This window comes from Oncorhynchus masou, chromosome 32 (genome assembly GCF_036934945.1).
Source record: "Oncorhynchus masou masou isolate Uvic2021 chromosome 32, UVic_Omas_1.1, whole genome shotgun sequence".
NCBI classification, from domain to species: Eukaryota; Metazoa; Chordata; class Actinopteri; order Salmoniformes; family Salmonidae; genus Oncorhynchus; species Oncorhynchus masou.
The window spans coordinates 11420830-11448627 of NC_088243.1; the positions used below are offsets into that span (position 1 = coordinate 11420830).

General features: G+C 42.2%; 1 protein-coding gene across 2 annotated transcripts in view; it reads right to left on the reverse strand.

Annotated features, from left to right (window-relative positions):
- Positions 1 to 2445: 2445 nt before the first annotated feature.
- Positions 2446 to 27798, reverse strand: part of LOC135525576 (nesprin-1-like) — a 223133-nt gene continuing 197780 nt past the window's right edge. For both annotated transcript variants that reach the window (XM_064953273.1, XM_064953274.1), the window contains 9 exons: positions 17985 to 18127; positions 17685 to 17811; positions 12569 to 12780; positions 11785 to 11985; positions 11360 to 11488; positions 9903 to 10115; positions 7052 to 7147; positions 5491 to 5561; positions 2446 to 3690 (listed from right to left, as the gene is read on the reverse strand). In XM_064953273.1, coding sequence (XP_064809345.1) covers positions 3441 to 3690; positions 5491 to 5561; positions 7052 to 7147; positions 9903 to 10115; positions 11360 to 11488; positions 11785 to 11985; positions 12569 to 12780; positions 17685 to 17811; positions 17985 to 18127 — 1442 coding nt within the window. In that variant the 3' untranslated portion in view covers positions 2446 to 3440. The remainder of the gene's footprint in view (positions 3691 to 5490; positions 5562 to 7051; positions 7148 to 9902; positions 10116 to 11359; positions 11489 to 11784; positions 11986 to 12568; positions 12781 to 17684; positions 17812 to 17984; positions 18128 to 27798) is intronic.

Here is a 27798-nt window from a genome sequence, read left to right on the forward strand (position 1 = left end):
TTAGTCCAGGTCTGGGAGGAGATCCCTCAGGAGACCATCCGCCACCTCATCAGGAGCATGCCCAGGTGTTGTAGGGAGGTCATACAGGCACAACTGACACAACTGAGAATATTTCATCATTCAGATCTAGGATGAGTTATTTTATTGTTCCCTTTATTTTTTTGAGCAGTGTATTATATTCTATCTAATGTATCTGTTATATTTTATCATAGTCTACAGAAAAAGGTGGAGCGACTGCAGGGGGAACTGGGTTCCAGTAAGGTCTCCATCACAGAGCTCAAGGCCCAGCTGTCACATACCAACAAGCTGAAGGTAGAGGGCAGGATGCTTACAGCCCACACATCCTCTAGAGTCATAGAACTTCACCTACCTACTCTTCTCTGTCTGATTCCTCTAACTGCCTGTGAAATACCCGTACAAGATTCCAAATGTAGTTTAAAAATGTTGGTTATTACCACTAATTAGCACTTTGTAGTATATGTAAACCGTGATAATTGTTTACTGACAGTATCATTTCTACTTCTGTATAACATTATTATAACATACCATTCGTCGCAATGTTATGTTTTTGTGAAGTAATATGATGAAACTTAAAGGGCATTCCGGTCAAATTTGAAATGCTGTATCTAAGCTCAAAGTCCCGGAGCAAAGCCAGACCATTGGGGAGCAGAGTAAGAGTCTGGAGGAGCTGGAGAAGGCCCAGGTAGAGGAGAGGCTGACCACAGCCAGGACAGATCTACAGAGCCAGGAGCACCAGGCCAGGGAGGCTCAGCAGCAGCTTACCACCCTCAGACAGACTCTGGCCCAGCTCACACACAGTGAGAAAGAGGTGGTGAGATGGAGGGATACATAGTCGTATTAACACGCACAGGCATGCATGCACAAATGGATGCTCTCATAGAAAGACAGAAACACACATGCACACAACAAACAAACAGAATGGCATTTGATTGAGGAGTACAGAAAATAATATCAGAAACCTGACTTGAGGTGTATCTGCTCTATTGTTTCAGTTGGTAGACTTCCTGAATGGTGGTCTCTCAGATGTTAGGTCTAGAAGTCACAGCCCTGGTGGTCTCTCAAATGTTAGGTCTGGAAGTCACAGCCCTGGTGGTCTCTCAGATGTTAGGTCTGGAAGTCACAGACCTGGTGGTCTCTCAGATGTTAGGTCTGGAAGTCACAGCCCTGGTGGTCTCTCAGATGTTAGGTCTGGACGTCACAGCCCGGAACCTTCCAAACTACGACATGATCAAATCACTGGAGTGCCTGCTTCACCCCCACCACCACCACTCCCTGGCCCTGTCCTACCCACCACCATGACCTCTACCATCACCACCACCACTCCCTGGTCCTGTCCTACCCACCACCACCACCACCTGGTCCTGTCCTACCCACCACCATGACCTCCACCACCACCACTCCCTGGCCTTGTCCTACCCACCACCATGACCTCTACCACCACCACCACCACTCCCTGGTCCTCTCCTACCCACCACCATGACCTCTACCACCACCACCACCACCATTCCCTGGTCCTGTCCTACCCACCACCATGACCTCCAACACCACCACTCCCTGGCCCTGTCCTACCCACCACCATGACCTCTACCAACACCACCACCACCACCACCACCACTCTCTGGTTCTCTCCTACCCACCACCATGACCTCTACCACCACCACCACCACCACCACCACCACCACCACCACTCCCTGGCCCTGTCCTACCCACCACCAGGACCACCACCACTCCCTGGCCCTGTCCTACCCACCACCATGACCACCACCACTCCCTGGCCCTGTCCTACCCACCACCATGACCACCACCACTCCCTGGCCCTGTCCTACCCACCACCACTCCCTGGCCCTGTCCTACCCACCACCAGGACCACCACCACTCCCTGGCCCTGTCCTACCCACCACCATGACCACCACCACTCCCTGGCCCTGTCCTACCCACCACCATGACCACCACCACTCCCTGGCCCTGTCCTACCCACCACCAGGACCACCACCACTCCCTGGCCCTGTCCTACCCACCACCAGGACTCCCATCTCCCAGAGCTCCAGAACTAACATACCTCTGGGTCTATCGGATCCCTCTCAGCTGTCTCTCAGAGGTCCACTGATCCTGTGGCTCTCCCCGTGAATGAAGAGTACGGGCTAGATTCAATCCGTATCATGGAATTGAATGTCAATCGCACTGTAGCACTGATCTATGCCTAAATCTCCTCAAAGGACTACGCTCAAGACAGGCACCTGAATGAAATTTGAAAGGTATCATATATTTTTTGGACCATTGAAATTGTGCTTTGAATTGAGTTTATGATGTATGGAAAGTAGGATCCAAAGACTGATTCAGCATTATTGACTCGACAGATTAGAAGAGTTAGAAATGTTGCTTCCCACAGAGAGAAATTATGTTAAATAAAAGACAGAATCAAAATGAGAATTTGGCATTCAATATTTGTAATTTAGGGTCAGATATAGATTATTGATATACATTTATATTATGTACAGAATATGTTAAGTAATCCTGGACTGTTGTACATTTAATACTAAACACACAGAGCCATAGAAAATATACAGTTTTATAATTCGTTATACTGTTGATTAATAGTTTGTTTGTAGAATCCATATTTTCAGCTAGAAAAATAAAAACGAGTGTTCAGTACATTATTTTCAATGTTTCTTATGCTTTTAAACAGTTTATAGCAAATAACTCTTCATTACGGCCTTTATTTTACATACACATTCAATACACAATTCAGAATAAATAGATTCTTACGCCCAGGTATAATTCAGATTAAAAATCAAATATTCATCACGGACACACCCATAAGCAAGGATCATAACCGCATGCCAAAACACATGTAAAAAAAAAATTATTGCAATATACGTCATCTTAAAATGTTATTTCACAAGTGTTCAATTGTTACTACAGGCACATTCACAGAGTATATGCTCTGCATTGAACTAGAGGACAAATGGCAACACATGGCATGTACCTTAACAGGTATCCAGGGAATATCCACTGACTGCCGTCAGAAACATTTTTGGTTCTTACATTTGCTGCCCCTAAGACACTTCTTCATCTATACATACAACACAACAGAAAACTAAAAGAAGACACGAGTGAAAAGACAAGTTAAGAGTGCTGCTGTACTTCATCCATACAGAACAAAGAAGATCTAACTAAGGTTTTGGCATCCTATGATGCTTGCTTATGCACGGCAACACAAGGTGCAGAATGACGGAAAGCCATATCTCTATTCTTCATGGAAGCTGCAAATGAGAAGAGAGAGACCCATAGAGTTGAAATCTACAACAGTCATGAAGTTCAAAAAGCCCAACTATCCTCCTCCGGTTCGTCTCCATACCAGGGCCAGGCTGTAATCTCGCTCGGCACCCAGAACCAAATGTTTGGTCTGTCATGAAAGACTATACAGGAGGGGGCCCGTTGGTGTATTGTAGCATCGGGTGGAAGGAACGGGCAAAGTTATTGGACTGGCTGCAGTCGAAATCCCTCTCACACACTGGCACCAGGCAGACCATGCCCACCAGCAGCAAGAGGAACAGCAACTGGAGGGGCACCACCACCCGTAGGACGCGGTACAGGAAACGGGACGATGACGGTGATGATTTCCCCTCTGCCTCAGAAGGGGAGGAAGCGGACCCAGCGACGGGAGACCTGATAGGATATGACACGGAGAGCACAACACAACAACAAGCAGACTATGACACCTACTGTACAGCTAAGGACATGTATCCAGACCAGACCATCCATCCAACTATCCATTTTGTCATTGGATTCAACAGAATCAAATATCTATTTCCTTTGTAGTTTACAAGACAGAAACTATGTTATTGCTCTACAAGTATAATGATGAACTGTGTATTGACACAGCCATGATCAAATGACCAAACTATATTTAATCATTAAGGCCCGAGGGTGTGGTATATGGCCAATATACCACGGCTAAGGGCTGTTAGGCACGATGCAACGCAAACCCCCAAGGTGACTTATTGCTATTATAAACTGGTTACCAATGCAATAAGATGAGTAAATGTTGGTATACGGTCTGATATACCACGGCTGACAGCCAATCAGCATTCAGGGCTCAAACCACCCAGTTTATATTGGTCATCAATACACCCACAGTCAGTTGAATGACACTTGACAAACACTGACAAACATTTTCAATAAATTATTTTCAAACCCATAAAACAAATACAGGATGTTGAGCTGACATTCCTTTGTAAAAGGATGTAAGGTGTTAGGACGGGAGACAAAATGCATGCAGGAAGTAGCAGTTTAAATGTTTTAGATAGTCCTTCAAGACCTCTCTGTGAGGAGTTTAAATCCTGATAAATGCAAAGCATGCCAAGACAGGAGCATAGCAGCATAGAGCAGTTTGTTTTAAAGGGTGTAGCTAGGTGAAGCTTGATGTAGCATTTGTCAGCAGCAGAACCATCTTAATATACCGTCATCTGACTGGGCTGCTGTCAAACTGAGAAGACAGACTATATCTATTAAATGCTAATTAACATGTTTTGTACTATTCACTATTAACTCATATTTCTCAGGTAAGGGATGAACACTACAGTAACACAATTATAGCGTTCTGATTTACAACACTTTACGACAATGTGGTACCTGCTGTTTCTCTGGCATAGCTGACAATGGGGCCTATTTGAATTAGCTTACACCAAAGGGAATCCTAAAATTATAAATCATGGTATGCATAGCTAGATAACAGTGATGTTCGTTTTACCCTCAGGTCTGTCTGTCTAGACTGTGATCAAAGTGCCCCCTAACATTCCACAAATGGAGACATGATAGGGGCGATGGCTGATTGAGGGGAGTGAGGGGAGATGGTGGATTAGGAATGTGAAATAGAAGAAATAGATTAAATAGATGTCACACACAAGAGAAAGAAAGAAATAGAGAGATAGACTTGCTGCCATCATATTGTTCATTGCAGATGCTTGCTGGCTTGGCAATTCAAGAGAACAACTGCTTGTGCTCACTAGCAGTAGAGAAGGAAGCTCTATAGTTACCAAGAGGTATTAGAGAAACTGTTGACAGTATGTTAAGCACTCAAGGTGCATTCTGGGTAGCGTAGTTAATCAAGCAGCCGAGGACATTGGCAACAAAGAGGCCTATATATTTAGTTATTGCAGAACTGTAGTGTAAAGGATGTGTGGGCTATAACCACATTTTCTGCTAAACCCTATAGCCTCTACATAGTGTCTAGAATGGTAGAAGATGATGGAATTAATTTTTCATTAAACTTTTATGAACCTTTGGAAGTAAGTAAAAATCAGTATTCAGGGTTTTCTATTTTTTCTTTTACAATACAGTTGTTGCAATGTACTGTATGTGTTGTCAGTGCAGTGCAGCACAACGGACTAAGGTTCCAGAACAGATGTAACATGTTCCAGGAGTTCTATTGTCTTCTGGGTGTTCTACAAACCAGGAGAAAGGTACCTGTGTGATCTGTGTGGACTGCTCACAGAGGGTCCAGAGGTCTGCTGTGACATACTACATTTGCCCCGTTGCTGTTTGCAATGAACACGGGGGTAAAAGAAAGAGAGTATGTTTCAGTCCAGGCAAATAAAGAACAAAGCTACCGATGAAAAGGAAATACCCCAAATAAAAGAATAGAAGGTGATCTTAGAACAAATCAAATGTGTGAAGGAAGGTGACAACTAGAGAAAATAAACTAACTAGCTTTTTTCAAAGTGTACAGCTACTTTGAACAGCTACAGCTGGATGGTCATGCTGTTATTTGGAACAAAGGGAATTCATTCGCTGCTGAAACACAACATATGATATGATGCATGATTTGCTATGTGGAAGACAGATGTAACAAATTTAAGATATACATGTACTGTATCTTCAAATCACTGAGATCAACCATTGGGATTGAAGTGAAGACAAGACATAACTTCTATAGAATTTAATTGATAAAAACCAAGGGTTTTCAGCAGTATTAAAGAGCCAATATTCCATGAGCACTCTAAAACCACAGCACTCTAAAACCACAGCACTCTAAAACCACAGCACTCTAAAACCACAGCACTCTAAAACTACAGCACTCTAAAACCACAGCACTCTAAAACCACAGCACTCTAAAACCACAGCACTCTAAAACTACAGCACTCTAAAACTACAGCACTCTAAAACTACAGCACTCTAAAACCACAGCACTCTAAAACCACAGCACTCTAAAACCACAGCACTCTAAAACTACAGCACTCTAAAACCACAGGACTCTAAAACCACAGCACACTAAAACCACAGCACTCTAAAACTACAGCACTCTAAAACTACAGCACTCTAAAACCACAGCACTCTAAAACTACAGCACTCTAAAACCACAGCACTCTAAAACCACAGCACTCTAAAACCACAGGACTCTAAAACCACAGCACTCTAAAACTACAGCACTCTAAAACTACAGCACTCTAAAACCACAGCACTCTAAAACTACAGCACTCTAAAACCACAGCACTCTAAAACCACAGCACTCTAAAACCACAGCACTCTAAAACCACAGCACTCTAAAACCACAGGACTCTAAAACCACAGCACTCTAAAACCACAGGACTAAAGAAAATAAGAAAAAGATGGGACATATTTGGTCAGGAGAAAGCAAAAGTAGATGTTGAAGTTTAGGGGGAAAAAAAATCAATAAAATAAGATAATATATATATATTTTTTAAGAGGGGGTATAATGATGTCTTAAGTGCTCTGGTCAGTTTGTCTCTGGGAGATGATATAACATGAAAGAATAAAAGTGTGGAAAAAGAGTCAGAGTTGTGTGTGGAATGCATATACATGTAGGAAGGTGTACAGAGAAGAGGTGAGAAAGAGAGGTCCTGGGATGGTGGGAGGGAGTGACTTTGCATGGCCTTAAACTGGAGCAAACTGGGCGTTGCATTCAGGGGCACAAGTGACGCACTGTCAGTCTTAGGGAGGAAGTGCCAAACACCTTCCTTCTGGCAGGGCACCACGTTACCATGTCAGGAGTATTACTATACGTTACCGATGGACGGCGACGTGGCGTGCTCCTGGCCGACACCGGGCTGATGGAACCAGAGGTGGAGTCTAGCTCATCAGCTGACGACCACGTAGACAGATCCTGAGATGAAAGAGAGGAGATAGAGAGAGACAAGAGGGAGGGAGAAAGAGGATGAGAGGGGGGAGGGAGAGAGAGAGGGAGAGATACACACAGAGGGAGGGAGGCCAAGCATGAAACGGCGTTAGATACAGTAGAGAAAGGCTACAAAACGTTTCTCCTGTACTATTTCTTATTGTGTAATGTGTCTACTGCACGCTCCCTAAAACGCTTCTGCGAGCAGGCCTTTCTAATCGACCTGGAAGGATATTGACCTCATCCCGTCAGTCGAGGATGCCTGGTCATTCTTTAAAAGTAATTTCCTCACCATCTTAGATAAGCATGCCCCGTTCAAAAAATGCAGAACTAAGAACAGATATAGCCCTTGGTTCACTCCAGACCTGACTGCCCTTGACCAGCACAAAAACATCCTGTGGCGGACTGCCATAGCATCGAATAGTACCCACGATATGCAACTGTTCAGGGAAGTCAGGAATCAATACACACAGTCAGTCAGGAAAGCAAAGGCTAGCTTTTTCAAGCAGAAATTCGTATCCTGTATCTCTAACTCCAAAAAGTTTTGGGACACTGTAAAGTCCATGGAGAATAAAAGCACCTCCTCCCAGCTGCCCACTGCACCGAGGCTAGGTAACACGGTCACCACTGATAAATCCATGATAATCGAACATTTGAATAAGCATTTCTCAATGGCTGGCCATGCCTTCCTCCTGGTTACGCCAACCCCGGCCAACAGCCCCCCCCACCCCCCTCAGCTACTCGCCCAAGCCTCCCCAGATTCTCCTTCACCCATATCCAGACAGCAGATGTTCTGAAAGAGCTGCAAAACCTGAACCAGTACAAATCAGCTGGGCTAGACAATCTGGACCCTCTCTTTCTAAAACTATCCGCCGCCATTGTTGCAACCCCTATTACCAGCCTGTTCAACCTCTCTTTCATATCGTCCGAGATCCCTAACGATTGGAAAGCTGCCGCGGTCATCCCCCTCTTCTAAGGGGGTGACACCCTAGACCCAAACTGTTACAGACCTATATCCATGCTGCCCTGCCTATCTAAAGTCTTCGAAAGAGAAGTTAATAAACAGATCACTGACCATTTCGAATCCCACCGTACCTTCTCCTCTGTACAATCCGGCTTCCGAGCCGGTCACGGGTGCACCTCAGCCACGCTCAAGGTACTAAACGATATCATAACTGCCATCGATAAAAGACAGTACTGTGCAGCAGTCTTCATCGACCTGGCCAAGGCTTTCGACTCTGTCAATTACAGTATTCTTATCGGCAGACTTAATAGCCTTGGTTTTTCTGAAGACTGCCTCGCCTGGTTCACCAACTACTTTGCAGACAGAGTTCAGTGTGTCAAATCGGAGGGCATGTTGTCCGGACCTCTGGCGGTCTCTATGGGGGTACCGCAGGGTTCCATTTTTGGGCTGACTCTTTTCTCTGTATATATCAATGATGTCGCTCTTGCTGCAGGCGATTCCCTGATCCACCTCTACGCAGACGACACCATTCTATATACTTCTGGATCTTCCTTGGACACTGTGCTAGCTTCAATGCCATTCAACACTCCTTCCGCGGCCTCCAACTGCTCTTAAATGCTAGTAAAACCAAATGCATGCTTTTCAACCGTTCGCTGCCCGCACCCGCCCGCCCAACTAGCATCACCACCCTGGACGGTGCCGACCTAGAATATGTGGACAACTATAAATACCTAGGTGTCTGGCTAGACTGTAAACTCTCCTTCCAGACTCATATTAAACATCTCCAATCCAAAATCAAATCTAGAATCGGCTTTCTATTTCGCTACAAAGCCTCCTTCACTCACGCCGCCAAACTTACACTAGTAAAACTGACTATCCTACCGATCCTCGACTTCGCCGATGTCATCTACAAAATAGCTTCCGACACTCTACTCAGCAAACTGGATGCAGTCTATCACAGTGCCACCCGTTTTGTTCCCAAATCACCTTATACCACCCACCACTGCGATCTGTATACTCTAGTCGGCTGGCCCTCACTACATACTCGTTGCCAGACCCACTGGCTCCAGGTCATCTATAAGTCTATGCTAGGTAAAGCTCCGCCTTATCTCAGTTCACTGGTCACGATAACACCCACCCGTAGCACACATTCCAGCAGGTACAGTATATCTCACTGATCATCCCCAAAGCCAACCTCATTTGGTCCGCCTTTCCTTCCAGTTCTCTGCTGCCAGTGACTGGAACGAATGACAAAAATCGCTGAAGTTAGAGACTTTTATTTCCCTCACCAACTTTAAACATCAACTATCTGAGCAGCTAACCGATCCATCTGTAAATAGCCCAACCAATCTACCTACCTCATCCCCATACTGTTTTTATTTTATTTACTTTTCTGCTCTTTTGCACACCAGTATCTCTACTTGCACATCATTATCTGCTCATTTATCACTCCAGTGTTAATCTGTTAAATTGTAATTATTCGCTCCTATGGCCTATTTATTGCCTACCTCCTCATGCCTTTTGCACACACTGTATATAGATTTTCCTTTCTCTACTGTGTCATTGACTTGTTTGTGTTATTGGCTTGTTTGTTTACTCCATGTGTAACTCTGTGTTGTTGTCTGTGTCACACTGCTTTGCTTTATCTTGGCCAGGTCGCAGTTGCAAATGAGACCTTGTTCTCAACTAGCCTACCTGGTTAAATAAAGGTGAAATAAATAAATAAATGGAGATACATTCCATTGTTCTATTTAATTGTAAAAGTGCATCTCTTCTGACCTGTTGGCTGCTGTTCATGTCCAGAATCTTCTCCAGCTCTTTGAGGTCTCTGGTCACCTCCTTGAAGAGCAGTTTGAGGCGGTTCCCGATGACGTGAACCTTCTCCTTGGCCTCCAGACAGTCACTGCCCTCGCTGTTGACCAGCAGCTGCAGGGACATGTCCTGCAGGGACAACACCTTCCTCTGGGTGTCTAGCAGCTCACAGCGGATTTTCTGTGGAGGGAGTGAGGGAGATTGGTTGGTTCACAATTTTACTCACTGCAAGGTGTCAGTCACTCAAGGACATTTTCTAATTTGAGATCCGCTTAATTTAAAAGTCTCCAGTTGACATCAATCAACAATTTATATAAAAGTCAGATTTCTGTGTGCTTTTCTCAACTCCGAATCAGCCCTCACAGAATATGGTTTATCCCATCTGACTGTGGAATCCACTGTCTCATCAGCCCAGCCAAGCAATGTATAAACTTGATCTCCACTATAAGAAGCATCTAGACATTATCTCATATTTCCTTTAGACTAACATATATTTTTTTAACAGTGGAGACTTGTATAAACATTACTGTCTGCCTCTCCGACATTTGCAACATTGTTTCAATATTCAATCGATCTCCATCTGTCCCATAGTAATGAATGTGTCGGGAGTCAGGACGAGACAGACAGACAGTTTCTCAGCCAGTCGAAATCATGAATCAGCTGGCATCATTTTTATGGATATAAACAAAGAAATGTCAATTGAAAGAAAGATCAAACGAAACGAAGTGCAGCTAGTTTGCAGTTTTTCCAGCTTCAGTTTGAAGTGATTGTGTTAGCTGTGTTGTTGGCTAGCTCCTCTGAACAATAGTGTCCTGACGAGTCAGAACATTTTCTATGACAGGTGAAATCGTGCCTCATTAGCTCATTGTTATGGATGTATCCAAATAAATGTAAATAGTAAACAGCTTAAATAAACGCAAATGCTGCTACTTTGCTGCAAATGCTGCTATTCTGGCTGCACTTTTTGACGTGACTGTAAGTTAGCCGTAGTTGGCTAGCTAGCAAGCAAGGGATAAGAACGTTGCCAGCCAGTATGGCAATGGAACATTTAGAACCAATGACTGGGTGGCGTCCATAGATACAGAACAAAAATGACTGAACGACTGGGTCGCTTCACTAGCAACCGAACCGATAAAACGAACGACCAGCCGGCTTGGGTAGCAACCCAAGATTTGTGTCGGGACTATATCTTGCGAATGGATGACATAGTATGAATAAATTAATCAAAATAAAACATTTTTAAATTAAAATATGCCAATCATTATTTGAATATGTTGATAACCCGTTGTATAAAAGTGATAATTCCCAAGAAGCCGGTGTTTGGAGGATATATTGACTTTGTCTCGGGCCTAACAACAATCTTCCAAACACCGGCTTCTTGGGCATTATCACTTAAATATAACATTACTAAAACGCTTCTGTACCAGGAGTGTTTTGTGGTGCTCATGGAGGGTGTTGCTGTCCTGGATGGGGTCAATGGGAACAATCTCATTCCTCCTGCGGTCAATGTTCTCCAGCCACAGTAGCAGGCCGTGACTCATCTCATGGAAGTCCTACAGGAGAGGAGACGTGAATACAAATGCATGCTAATCACCTTCTACCTAAAGTCATGACTTCTACTTAAAGTAACATATTTAATATGTCTAACTAATGATAAACCTTGATGTTTATATCCAGGTCATTAAAACACTATTTAATTGTATCCTGTCTCAGTTGTCCAACATGCAAACATGATTTGTCCTGGTTTGAATATTTTATTAAATGACCAGTAAGTAGCCTGGTCCCAGAGCTGTTTGCGCTGATCTTGGACCAGGGATCAGGCTAGGTGACTAGACAGTTGGACACCTACGTGACACTGCATAAGGGCCTTTTGCAGCGCTGCCCTCCACTCTCCCAGAGAGGTGCCCAATGTGTCCCAGCGGTTGTTCATCTCTTTCAGCCTGGCCTGCAGGTCCTGGGACTCTTCTGTGGCGGACTGGACAAACTCTGCACTGCACAGGTTGATGGACAGCACTGTGGCCTTACGCTTGTCAACAGCCTTCTGCAGCTCCTGTAGACAGACAATATGAAAAGAGATGATTTGAGAGGGTGTCATATCAGCACAGAGTATTTTTTAAATATCCATCTCTGGTTGCAAAGCTTTCCCAAAGATTATCCCAGTTGGGGGATTCCAGGACCAGGAGGGAATAACCATGGAGGGAATAACCATGGAGGGAATAGCCATGGAGGGAATAACCATGGAGGGAATAACCATGGAGGGAATAGCCATGGAGGGAATAACCATGGAGGGAATAACCATGGAGGGAATAACCATGGAGGGAATAACCATGGAGGGAATAACCATGGAGGGAATAGCCATGGAGGGAATAACCATGGAGGGAATAACCATGGAGGGAATAGCCATGGAGGGAATAACCATGGAGGGAATAGCCATGGAGGGAATAACCATGGAGGCAATAACCATGGAGGGAATAACCATGGAGGGAATAACCATGGAGGGAATAACCATGGAGGGAATCATACAACAGGGATTCATCCAACCATGATAACTGAAAAAATCCGGAACTTTGAGAAAGCCTTACAAACCTTGCAAGCTTTGTAATCCTAGTGAGTAATCAAAGTTCAAAGGTCACCTTCAGTTTTTTGATGCGCAGCTCGATGGTCTGGATGTCGGTGCTGAGGTCCAGCCTCCGTTGCTGCTCTAGCTCCTCCCCTGCCTGCTCCAGCCACGCCCACACAGCGTTGAGGTCAGAGTTGAACTGCTGCCACTGCTGAAGGTTCTGCTTCAGACGCATCTCTTTACTGAGGGCCTGGGCCTGCAGCAACTCCCAGCGCTGTATCACACCTACAGTACAGAGAGAGACAGAGAGAGAGAGAGAGAGAGAGAGAGGGGGAGAGAGAGAGAGAGAGAGAGAGAGAGAGAGAGAGAGAGAGAGAGAGAGAGAGAGAGGAGAGAGAGAGAGAGAGAGGGAGAAGAGAGAGAGAGAGAGAGAGAGAGAGAGAGAGAGAGAGAGAGAGAGAGAGAGAGGGGAGAGGGAGAGAGAGAGAGGGAGAGAGAGGAGAGAGGGAGAGAGAGAGGAGAGAGAGAGAGAGGGAGAGAGAAGAGAGAGAGAGAGAGGGGGAGAGAGAAGAGAGAGAGAGAGAGAGAGAGAGAGAGAGAGGAGAGAGAGAGAGGGAGAGAGAGAGAGAGAGAGAGAGAGAGAGAGAGAGAGAGAGAGGGAGAGAGAGAGAGAGAGAGAGAGAGAGGGAGAGAGAAGAGAGAGAGAGAGAGAGGGAGAGATATACATGGTATATACATATATATGGTGTATATATATATACATGGTATATACATATATATGGGATATATATATATGGGATATATATATATGGTATATGGTATATATATGGTATATATATGGTATATATATGGTATATATAGATATATATATATATAAATATATAAATATATGGTATATATATATATATGGTATATAAATATATGGTATATATATATATATGGTATATATATATGGTATATAAATATATGGTATATATATATATGGTATATATATATGGTATATATATGGTAAATATATGGTATATATATGGTATATACATGGTATATATGGTATATATAGTATATACATGGTATCTACATGGTATATATGGGATCTACATGGTATATATGGGATCTACATGGGATCTATATGGGATCCACATGGTATATATGGGATCTACATGGTATATATGGGATATACATGGTATATATGGTACCTACATGGTATATATGGTACCTACATGGTATATATGGTATATATGGGATCTACATGGGATCTACATGGTATAAATTCCAAGCATCTGCCTCTAACCCTAGGAAGCTCTTTGCCACCTTCTCCTCCCTCCTCCCTCCTTCTCCTCCTCCCCCTCCCCCCCCTCCTCCCTCTCTGCAGATGACTTCGTCAACCATTTTGAAAAGAAGGTCGACGACATCCGATCCTCGTTTGCTAAGTCAAACGACACCGTTGGTTCTGCTCACACTGCCCTACCCTGTGCTCTGACCTCTTTCTCCCTCTCTCTCCAGATGAAATCTCGCTTCTTGTGACGGCCGGCCGCCCAACAACCTGCCCGCTTGACCCTATCCCCTCCTCTCTTCTCCAGACCATTTCCGGAGACCTTCTCCCTTACCTCAACTCGCTCATCAACTCATCCCTGACTGCTGGCTACGTCCCTTCCGTCTTCAAGAGAGCGAGAGTTGCACCCCTTCTGAAAAAACCTACACTCGATCCCTCCGATGTCAACAACTACAGACCAGTATCCCTTCTTTCTTTTCTCTCCAAAACTCTTGAACGTGCCATCCTTGGCCAGCTCTCCCGCTATCTCTCTCAGAATGACCTTCTTGATCCAAATCAGTCAGGTTTCAAGACTAGTCATTCAACTGAGACTGCTCTTCTCTGTATCACGGAGGCGCTCCACACTGCTAAAGCTAACTCTCTCTCCTCTGCTCTCATCCTTCTAGACCTATCGGCTGCCTTCAATACTGTGAACCATCAGATCCTCCTCTCCACCCTCTCCGAGTTGGGCATCTCCGGCGCGGCCCACGCTTGGATTGCGTCCTACCTGACAGGTCGCTCCTACCAGGTGGCGTGGCGAGAATCTGTCTCCTCACCACGCGCTCTCACCACTGGTGTCCCCCAGGGCTCTGTTCTAGGCCCTCTCCTATTCTCGCTATACACCAAGTCACTTGGCTCTGTCATAACCTCACATGGTCTCTCCTATCATTGCTATGCAGACGACACACAATTAATCTTCTCCTTTCCCCCTTCTGATGACCAGGTGGCGAATCGCATCTCTGCATGTCTGGCAGACATATCAGTGTGGATGACGGATCACCACCTCAAGCTGAACCTCGGCAAGACGGAGCTGCTCTTCCTCCCGGGGAAGGACTGCCCGTTCCATGATCTCGCCATCACGGTTGACAACTCCATTGTGTCCTCCTCCCAGAGCGCTAAGAACCTTGGCGTGATCCTGGACAACACCCTGTCGTTCTCAACCAACATCATGGCGGTGGCCCGTTCCTGTAGGTTCATGCTCTACAACATCCGCAGAGTACGACCCTGCCTCACACAGGAAGCGGCGCAGGTCCTAATCCAGGCACTTGTCATCTCCCGTCTGGATTACTGCAACTCGCTGTTGGCTGGGCTCCCTGCCTGTGCCATTAAACCCCTACAACTCATCCAGAACGCCGCAGCCCGTCTGGTGTTCAACCTTCCCAAGTTCTCTCCACGTCACCCCGCTCCTCCGCTCTCTCCACTGGCTTCCAGTTGAAGCTCGCATCCGCTACAAGACCATGGTGCTTGCCTACGGAGCTGTGAGGGGAACGGCACCGCAGTACCTCCAGGCTCTGATCAGGCCCTACACCCAAACAAGGGCACTGCGTTCATCCACCTCTGGCCTGCTCGCCTCCCTACCACTGAAGAAGTACAGTTCCCGCTCAGCCCAGTCAAAACTGTTCGCTGCTCTGGCCCCCAATGGTGGAACAAACTCCCTCACGACGCCAGGACAGCAGAGTCAATCACCACCTTCCGGAGACACCTGAAACCCCCCTCTTCAAGGAATACCTAGGATAGGATAAGTAATCCTTCTCACCCCCCCCTTAAATGATTTAGATGCACTATTGTAAGTGGCTGTTCCACTGGATGTCAGAAGGTGAATTCACCAATTTGTAAGTCGCTCTGGATAAGAGCGTCTGCTAAATGACTTAAATGTAAATGTAAATGTAATACATGGTGTATATGGGATCTACATGGTATATATGGTATATATGATACACATGGTATATATGTGATCTACATGGTATACATGGTATATATGGTATATATGGGATCTACATGGTATATATGGTATATATGGTATATATGGGATCTACATGGTATATATGGTATATATGATACACATGGTATATATGGGATCTACATGGTATATATGGGATCTACATGGTATACATGGTATATATGGGATCTACATGGTATATATGGTATATATGATACACATGGTATATATGGGATCTACATGGTATATATGGTATAAACATGGTATAATCATGGTATATATGGTATATATGGTATAAATGGGATCTACATGGTATATATGGTATATATGGTATAAATGGGATCTACATGGTATATATGGTATATATGATACACATGGTATATATGGGATCTACATGGTATATATGGGATCTACATGGTATATATGGGATCTACATGGTATACATGGTATATATGGTATAAATGGGATCTACATGGTATATATGGTATATATAGGATATATGTACAGTTGATCTATTATTTATGTCTACCACTGATTATACTGTATATACTGGCATTTGAGGTGACATACAGCTTACAGGCCAGTCCAGTACAGTCCATTACAGTCCAGTCCAGTCCAGTACAGCCATTACAGTACAGGCCAGTACAGGTCAGTACAGCCATTACAGTACAGTCCAGTCCAGTACAGCCCATTACAGTACAGGCCAGTACAGGCCCCTACAGGTCCGTACAGTACAGTCCAGTCCAGTACAGCCCATTACAGTACAGGCCAGTACAGGCCCCTACAGGTCCGTACAGTACAGTCCAGTCCAGCACAGTCCATTACAGTACAGGCCCCTACAGGTCCGTACAGTACAGTCCTTTACAGTCCATTACAGTACAGGCCAGTACAGGCCCCTACAGGTCCGTACAGTCCAGTCCAGTACAGCCCATTACAGTACAGGCCAGTACAGGCCAGTATAGGCCCCTACAGGTCCGTACAGTACAGTCCAGTCCAGTACAGCCCATTACAGTACAGGCCAGTACAGGCCAGTATAGGCCCCTACAGGTCCGTACAGTACAGTCCAGTCCAGCACAGTCCATTACAGTACAGGCCCCTACAGGTCCGTACAGTACAGTCCATTACAGTCCATTACAGTACAGGCCAGTACAGGCCCCTACAGGTCCGTACAGTACAGTCCATTACAGTCCATTACAGTACAGGCCAGTACAGGCCCCTACAGGTCCGTACAGTCCAGTCCAGTACAGCCCATTACAGTACAGGCTCGTACAGGTTCGTACAGCCCTATACAGCCCTGTACAGCACAGTCCAGTACAGCCCGAAGAAATGTGTCTGCCTTGAAAGCTGCTGACTTTGTACTTACTTCTCTGCTTGAGCACTCTGGAGCAAAAACAACCCAGAAAACATACAACCACCACACAATGGTGTCTCATCGTGGACTACAAGTTGTGGGCATTAATATACCATTGCTACTTTACATCTTAAGACCTCTCCACCTCTGACGGTCTCAAGACCTCTCCACCTCTGACGGTCTCAAGACCTCTCCACCTCTGACGGTCTCAAGACCTCTCCACCTCTGACGGTCTCAAGACCTCTCCACCTCTGACGGTCTCAAGACCTCTCCACCTCTGACGGTCTCAAGACCTCTCCACCTCTGACGGTCTCAAGACCTCTCCACCTCTGACGGTCTCAAGACCTCTCCACCTCTGACGGTCTCAAGACCTCTCCACCTCTGACGGTCTCAAGACCTCTCCACCTCTGACGGTCTCAAGACCTCTCCACCTCTGACTGTCTCAAGACCTCTCCACCTCTGACTGTCTCAAGACCTCTCCACCTCTGACTGTCTCAAGACCTCTCCACCTCTGACTGTCTCAAGACCTCTCCACCTCTGACTGTCTTAAGCCTGATTAATATCAACACCTGATGGCCAAACTTTACCTGTTGTTTGTGAATCATCATCAATGGGGTCAGCAAGTCCTGAGGCCTTGTCCCCCTCCCCCTTCAGTTCGTAGCCAACCCTCTTCACCGTGTCTATACTGCTACGACACTCTCCCAGTAGACGCATCTACACAACAGGACATAGCACAGGCAACAGACAGAAAGCATGTCACTGAGATGCTCACATCAAGTAATCACACCCTAGAAACTTCTTAGGTAAAGGCACGTTTCCTAACGTTTCCTAAAGACCTTCCATTAAGACAGAATGGTGATAAGGATCTCATATCAGACAGTACTCACATATCCCATGTATGATGCATCCAGCTCTGGCCCGGTGGGGGTTCTGCTACGGATGACGTTCTCTGTCTGTTGCAGGTGTAACTGGCTGGTGTCCAGAACCCTGTCCAACTGAAGGATGTGGCTGTCCAGGGTACCTCCCTCTCCTGAGGATGGGAAGAGTGGATGGACACCCACATGGAATACGGTTAGATGGGGGCTTTGATTTTATGTTCACGGGCCAGTTTCTTAGACCTAGATTAAGCCTACTCCTGTGAGATTTAAAAGCACTTTCAATGTAGATTATTCGGGAGTTTAATCTGTGTCTGAAAGAACGGACATAAAAACATAGAAATCCATCCACTGCAAAACGTTGTAAGATCTCATTAATAGTTAGTGTTATCCATCCACATTGTGAGATATCATTAATAGTTAGTGTTATCCATCCACATTGTGAGATATCACTAATAGTTAGTGTTATCCATCCACATTGTGAGATATCATTAATAGTTAGTGTTATCCATCCACATTGTGAGATATCACTAATAGTTAGTGTTATCCATCCACATTGTGAGATATCATTAATAGTTAGTGTTATCCATCCACGTTGTGAGATATCATTAATAGTTAGTGTTATCCATCCACGTTGTGAGATATCATTAATAGTTAGTGTTATCCATCCACGTTGTGAGATATCATTAATAGTTAGTGTTATCCATCCACGTTGTGAGATATCGTTAATAGTTAGTGTTATCCATCCACGTTGTGAGATATCATTAATAGTTAGTGTTATCCATCCACGTTGTGAGATATCATTAATAGTTAGTGTTATCCATCCATGTTGTGAGATATCATTAATAGTTAGTGTTATCCACCAGAACCCCCATTAATAGTTAGTGTTATCCATCCACGTTGTGCGATATCACTAATAGTTAGTGTTATCCATCCACGCTGTGAGATATCACTAATAGTTAGTGTTATCCATCCACGTTGTGCGATATCACTAATAGTTAGTGTTATCCATCCACGTTGTGAGATATCATTAATAGTTAGTGTTATCCATCCACGTTGTGAGATATCACTAATAGTTAGTGTTATCCATCCACGTTGTGCGATATCACTAATAGTTAGTGTTATCCATCCACGTTGTGAGATATCACTAATAGTTAGTGTTACCCATCCACGTTGTGAGATATCATTAATAGTTAGTGTTATCCATCCACGTTGTGAGATATCACTAATAGTTAGTGTTATCCATCCACGTTGTGCGATATCATTAATAGTTAGTGTTATCCATCCACGTTGTGCGATATCACTAATAGTTAGTGTTATCCATCCACGCTGTGAGATATCACTAATAGTTAGTGTTATCCATCCACGTTGTGAGATATCACTAATAGTTAGTGTTATCCATCCACGCTGTGAGATATCACTAATAGTTAGTGTTATCCATCCACGTTGTGAGATATCATTAATAGTTAGTGTTATCCATCCACGTTGTGCGATATCACTAATAGTTAGTGTTATCCATCCACGCTGTGAGATATCACTAATAGTTAGTGTTATCCATCCACGTTGTGCGATATCACTAATAGTTAGTGTTATCCATCCACGTTGTGAGATATCATTAATAGTTAGTGTTATCCATCCACGTTGTGAGATATCACTAATAGTTAGTGTTATCCATCCACGTTGTGCGATATCACTAATAGTTAGTGTTATCCATCCACGTTGTGAGATATCATTAATAGTTAGTGTTATCCATCCACGTTGTGAGATATCATTAATAGTTAGTGTTATCCATCCACGTTGTGAGATATCATTAATAGTTAGTGTTATCCATCCACGTTGTGCGATATCACTAATAGTTAGTGTTATCCATCCACGCTGTGAGATATCATTAATAGTTAGTGTTATCCATCCACGTTGTGAGATATCATTAATAGTTAGTGTTATCCATCCACGTTGTGAGATATCACTAATAGTTAGTGTTATCCATCCACGCTGTGAGATATCACTAATAGTTAGTGTTATCCATCCACGTTGTGCGATATCACTAATAGTTAGTGTTATCCATCCACGTTGTGAGATATCATTAATAGTTAGTGTTATCCATCCACGTTGTGAGATATCACTAATAGTTAGTGTTATCCATCCACGTTGTGCGATATCACTAATAGTTAGTGTTATCCATCCACGTTGTAAGATATCATTAATAGTTAGTGTTATCCACCAGAACCCCCATTAATAGTTAGTGTTATCCATCCACGCTGTGAGATATCACTAATAGTTAGTGTTATCCATCCACGTTGTGAGATATCATTAATAGTTAGTGTTATCCATCCACGTTGTGAGATATCATTAATAGTTAGTGTTATCCATCCACGCTGTGAGATATCACTAATAGTTAGTGTGATTCATCCACGTTTTGCGATATCACTAATAGTTAGTGTTATCCATCCACGTTGTAAGATATCATTAATAGTTAGTGTTATCCACCAGAACCCCCATTAATAGTTAGTGTTACCCATCCACGTTGTGAGATATCATTAATAGTTAGTGTTATCCACCAGAACCCCCATTAATAGTTAGTGTTATCCATCCACGTTGTGAGATATCATTAATAGTTAGTGTTACCCATCCACGTTGTGAGATATCATTAATAGTTAGTGTTATCCATCCACGTTGTGAGATATCATTAATAGTTAGTGTTATCCACCAGAACCCCCATTAATAGTTAGTGTTATCCACCAGAACCCCCATTAATAGTTAGTGTTATCCACCAGAATCCCCATTAATAGTTAGTGTTATCCATCCACGTTGTGAGATATCATTAATAGTTAGTGTTATCAATCCACGTTGTGAGATATCATTAATAGTTAGTGTTATCCATCCACGTTGTGAGATATCATTAATAGTTAGTGTTATCCATCCACGGTGTGAGATATCACTAATAGTTAATGTTATCCACCAGAACCCCCATTAATAGTTAGTGTTATCCATCCATGTTGTGAGATATCACTAATAGTTAGTGTTATCCATCCACGTTGTGAGATATCATTAATAGTTAGTGTTATCCATCCACGTTGTGAGATATCACTAATAGTTAGTGTTATCCATCCACGCTGTGAGATATCACTAATAGTTAGTGTTATCCATCCACGTTGTGCGATATCACTAATAGTTAGTGTTATCCATCCACGTTGTGAGATATCATTAATAGTTAGTGTTATCCATCCACGTTGTGAGATATCATTAATAGTTAGTGTTATCCATCCACGTTGTGAGATATCATTAATAGTTAGTGTTATCCATCCACGTTGTGCGATATCACTAATAGTTAGTGTTATCCATCCACGCTGTGAGATATCATTAATAGTTAGTGTTATCCATCCACGTTGTGAGATATCATTAATAGTTAGTGTTATCATCCACGTTGTGAGATATCACTAATAGTTAGTGTTATCCATCCACGCTGTGAGATATCACTAATAGTTAGTGTTATCCATCCACGTTGTGCGATATCACTAATAGTTAGTGTTATCCATCCACGTTGTAAGATATCATTAATAGTTAGTGTTATCCACCAGAACCCCCATTAATAGTTAGTGTTATCCATCCACGTTGTGAGATATCATTAATAGTTAGTGTTATCCACCAGAACCCCCATTAATAGTTAGTGTTATCCATCCACGTTGTGAGATATCATTAATAGTTAGTGTTACCCATCCACGTTGTGAGATATCATTAATAGTTAGTGTTATCCATCCACGTTGTGAGATATCATTAATAGTTAGTGTTACCCATCCACGTTGTGAGATATCATTAATAGTTAGTGTTATCCATCCACGTTGTGAGATATCATTAATAGTTAGTGTTATCCATCCACGTTGTGAGTTATCGTTAATAGTTAGTGTTATCCATCCACGTTGTGAGATATCATTAATAGTTAGTGTTATCCATCCACGTTGTGAGATATCACTAATAGTTAGTGTTATCCATCCACGTTGTGCGATATCACTAATAGTTAGTGTTATCCATCCACGTTGTGCGATATCACTAATAGTTAGTGTTATCCATCCACGCTGTGAGATATCACTAATAGTTAGTGTTATCCATCCACGTTGTGCGATATCACTAATAGTTAGTGTTATCCATCCACGTTGTGAGATATCATTAATAGTTAGTGTTATCCATCCACGTTGTGAGATATCACTAATAGTTAGTGTTATCCATCCACGTTGTGAGATATCACTAATAGTTAGTGTTATCCATCCACGCTGTGAGATATCACTAATAGTTAGTGTTATCCATCCACGTTGTGCGATATCACTAATAGTTAGTGTTATCCATCCACGTTGTAAGATATCATTAATAGTTAGTGTTATCCACCAGAACCCCCATTAATAGTTAGTGTTATCCATCCACATTGTGAGATATCATTAATAGTTAGTGTTACCCATCCACGTTGTGAGATATCATTAATAGTTAGTGTTATCCACCAGAACCCCCATTAATAGTTAGTGTTATCCATCCACGTTGTGAGATATCATTAATAGTTAGTGTTACCCAGCCACGTTGTGAGATATCATTAATAGTTAGTGTTATCCATCCACGTTGTGAGATATCATTAATAGTTAGTGTTATCCACCAGAACCCCCATTAATAGTTAGTGTTATCCACCAGAACCCCCATTAATAGTTAGTGTTATCCACCAGAATCCCCATTAATAGTTAGTGTTATCCATCCACGTTGTGAGATATCATTAATAGTTAGTGTTATCCATCCACGTTGTGAGATATCATTAATAGTTAGTGTTACCCATCCACGTTGTGAGATATCATTAATAGTTAGTGTTATCCATCCACGGTGTGAGATATCACTAATAGTTAATGTTATCCACCAGAACCCCCATTAATAGTTAGTGTTATCCATCCACGTTGTGAGATATCACTAATAGTTAGTGTTATCCATCCACGTTGTGAGATATCATTAATAGTTAGTGTTATCCATCCACGTTGTGAGATATCATTAATAGTTAGTGTTATCCATCCACGTTGTGCGATATCACTAATAGTTAGTGTTATCCATCCACGCTGTGAGATATCATTAATAGTTAGTGTTATCCATCCACGTTGTGAGATATCATTAATAGTTAGTGTTATCCATCCACGTTGTGAGATATCACTAATAGTTAGTGTTATCCATCCACGCTGTGAGATATCACTAATAGTTAGTGTTATCCATCCACGTTGTGAGATATCACTAATAGTTAGTGTTATCCATCCACGTTGTAAGATATCATTAATAGTTAGTGTTATCCACCAGAACCCCCATTAATAGTTAGTGTTATCCATCCACGTTGTGAGATATCATTAATAGTTAGTGTTATCCATCCACTTTGTGAGATATCATTAATAGTTAGTGTTACCCATCCACGTTGTGAGATATCATTAATAGTTAGTGTTATCCATCCACGTTGTGAGATATCATTAATAGTTAGTGTTATCCATCCACGTTGTGAGTTATCGTTAATAGTTAGTGTTATCCATCCACGTTGTGAGATATCATTAATAGTTAGTGTTATCCATCCACGTTGTGAGATATCACTAATAGTTAGTGTTATCCATCCACGTTGTGCGATATCACTAATAGTTAGTGTTATCCATCCACGTTGTGCGATATCACTAATAGTTAGTGTTATCCATCCACGCTGTGAGATATCACTAATAGTTAGTGTTATCCATCCACGTTGTGCGATATCACTAATAGTTAGTGTTATCCATCCACGTTGTGAGATATCATTAATAGTTAGTGTTATCCATCCACGTTGTGAGATATCACTAATAGTTAGTGTTATCCATCCACGTTGTGAGATATCACTAATAGTTAGTGTTATCCATCCACGCTGTGAGATATCACTAATAGTTAGTGTTATCCATCCACGTTGTGCGATATCACTAATAGTTAGTGTTATCCATCCACGTTGTAAGATATCATTAATAGTTAGTGTTATCCACCAGAACCCCCATTAATAGTTAGTGTTATCCATCCACGTTGTGAGATATCATTAATAGTTAGTGTTATCCACCAGAACCCCCATTAATAGTTAGTGTTATCCATCCACGTTGTGAGATATCATTAATAGTTAGTGTTATCCATCCACGTTGTGAGATATCATTAATAGTTAGTGTTATCCACCAGAACCCCCATTAATAGTTAGTGTTATCCATCCACGTTGTGAGATATCATTAATAGTTAGTGTTACCCATCCACGTTGTGAGATATCATTAATAGTTAGTGTTATCCATCCACGTTGTGAGATATCATTAATAGTTAGTGTTATCCACCAGAACCCCCATTAATAGTTAGTGTTATCCACCAGAACCCCCATTAATAGTTAGTGTTATCCACCAGAATCCCCATTAATAGTTAGTGTTATCCATCCACGCTGTGAGATATCACTAATAGTTAGTGTTATCCATCCACGCTGTGAGATATCACTAATAGTTAGTGTTATCCATCCACGCTGTGAGATTTTTCTAATAGTTAGTGTTATCCATCCACGTTGTGCGATATCATTAATAGTTAGTGTTATACATCCACGTTGTGCGATATCACTAATAGTTAGTGTTATCCATCCACGCTGTGAGATATCACTAATAGTTAGTGTTATCCATCCACGTTGTGCGATATCACTAATAGTTAGTGTTATCCATCCACGTTGTGAGATATCACTAATAGTTAGTGTTATCCATCCACGTTGTGAGATATCACTAATAGTTAGTGTTATCCATCCACGTTGTGCGATATCACTAATAGTTAGTGTTATCCATCCACGCTGTGAGATATCATTAATAGTTAGTGTTATCCATCCACGTTGTGTGATATCATTAATAGTTAGTGTTATCCATCCACGTTGTGAGATATCACTAATAGTTAGTGTTATCCATCCACGCTGTGAGATATCACTAATAGTTAGTGTTATCCATCCACGTTGTGCGATATCATTAATAGTTAGTGTTATCCATCCACGTTGTGCGATATCACTAATAGTTAGTGTTATCCATCCACGCTGTGAGATATCACTAATAGTTAGTGTTATCCATCCACGTTGTGCGATATCACTAATAGTTAGTGTTATCCATCCACGTTGTGAGATATCATTAATAGTTAGTGTTATCCATCCACGTTGTGAGATATCACTAATAGTTAGTGTTATCCATCCACGTTGTGCGATATCACTAATAGTTAGTGTTATCCATCCACGTTGTGAGATATCACTAATAGTTAGTGTTACCCATCCACGTTGTGAGATATCATTAATAGTTAGTGTTACCCATCCACGTTGTGAGATATCATTAATAGTTAGTGTTATCCATCCACGTTGTGAGATATCACTAATAGTTAGTGTTACCCATCCACGTTGTGAGATATCACTAATAGTTAGTGTTACCCATCCACGTTGTGAGATATCATTAATAGTTAGTGTTATCCATCCACGTTGTGAGATATCATTAAAAGTTAGTGTTATCCATCCACGTTGTGAGATATCACTAATAGTTAGTGTTATCCATCCACGCTGTGAGATATCACTAATAGTTAGTGTTATCCATCCACGTTGTGCGATATCATTAATAGTTAGTGTTATCCATCCACATTGTGCGATATCACTAATAGTTAGTGTTATCCATCCACGCTGTGAGATATCACTAATAGTTAGTGTTATCCATCCACGTTGTGCGATATCACTAATAGTTAGTGTTATCCATCCACGTTGTGAGATATCACTAATAGTTAGTGTTATCCATCCACGTTGTGCGATATCACTAATGGTTAGTGTTATCCATCCACGCTGTGAGATATCATTAATAGTTAGTGTTATCCATCCACGTTGTGAGATATCATTAATAGTTAGTGTTATCCATCCACGTTGTGAGATATCACTAATAGTTAGTGTTATCCATCCACGCTGTGAGATATCACTAATAGTTAGTGTTTTCCATCCACGTTGTGCGATATCACTAATAGTTAGTGTTATCCATCCACGTTGTGAGATATCATTAATAGTTAGTGTTATCCATCCACGCTGTGAGATATCACTAATAGTTAGTGTTATCCATCCACGTTGTAAGATATCATTAATAGTTAGTGTTATCCACCAGAACCCCCATTAATAGTTAGTGTTATCCATCCACGCTGTGAGATATCACTAATAGTTAGTGTTATCCATCCACGTTGTGAGATATCATTAATAGTTAGTGTTATCCATCCACGTTGTGAGATATCATTAATAGTTAGTGTTATCCATCCACGCTGTGAGATATCACTAATAGTTAGTGTTATCCATCCACGTTGTGCGATATCACTAATAGTTAGTGTTATCCATCCACGTTGTAAGATATCATTAATAGTTAGTGTTATCCACCAGAACCCCCATTAATAGTTAGTGTTACCCATCCATTGTGAGATATCATTAATAGTTAGTGTTATCCACCAGAACCCCCATTAATAGTTAGTGTTATCCATCCACGTTGTGAGATATCATTAATAGTTAGTGTTACCCATCCACGTTGTGAGATATCATTAATAGTTAGTGTTATCCATCCACGTTGTGAGATATCATTAATAGTTAGTGTTATCCACCAGAACCCCCATTAATAGTTAGTGTTATCCACCAGAACCCCCATTAATAGTTAGTGTTATCCACCAGAATCCCCATTAATAGTTAGTGTTATCCATCCACGTTGTGAGATATCATTAATAGTTAGTGTTATCCATCCACGTTGTGAGATATCATTAATAGTTAGTGTTATCCATCCACGTTGTGAGATATCATTAATAGTTAGTGTTATCCATCCACGGTGTGAGATATCACTAATAGTTAATGTTATCCACCAGAACCCCCATTAATAGTTAGTGTTATCCATCCACGCTGTGAGATATCACTAATAGTTAGTGTTATCCATCCACGTTGTGCGATATCATTAATAGTTAGTGTTATCCATCCACGTTGTGCGATATCACTAATAGTTAGTGTTATCCATCCACGCTGTGAGATATCACTAATAGTTAGTGTTATCCATCCACGTTGTGCGATATCACTAATAGTTAGTGTTATCCATCCACGTTGTGAGATATCATTAATAGTTAGTGTTATCCATCCACGTTGTGAGATATCATTAATAGTTAGTGTTATCCATCCACGTTGTGAGATATCATTAATAGTTAGTGTTATCCATCCACGTTGTGCGATATCACTAATAGTTAGTGTTATCCATCCACGCTGTGAGATATCATTAATAGTTAGTGTTATCCATCCACGTTGTGAGATATCATTAATAGTTAGTGTTATCATCCACATTGTGAGATATCACTAATAGTTAGTGTTATCCATCCACGCTGTGAGATATCACTAATAGTTAGTGTTATCCATCCACGTTGTGCGATATCACTAATAGTTAGTGTTATCCATCCACGTTGTAAGATATCATTAATAGTTAGTGTTATCCACCAGAACCCCCATTAATAGTTAGTGTTATCCATCCACGTTGTGAGATATCATTAATAGTTAGTGTTATCCACCAGAACCCCCATTAATAGTTAGTGTTATCCATCCACGTTGTGAGATATCATTAATAGTTAGTGTTACCCATCCACGTTGTGAGATATCATTAATAGTTAGTGTTATCCATCCACGTTGTGAGATATCATTAATAGTTAGTGTTACCCATCCACGTTGTGAGATATCATTAATAGTTAGTGTTATCCATCCATGTTGTGAGATATCATTAATAGTTAGTGTTATCCATCCACGTTGTGAGTTATCGTTAATAGT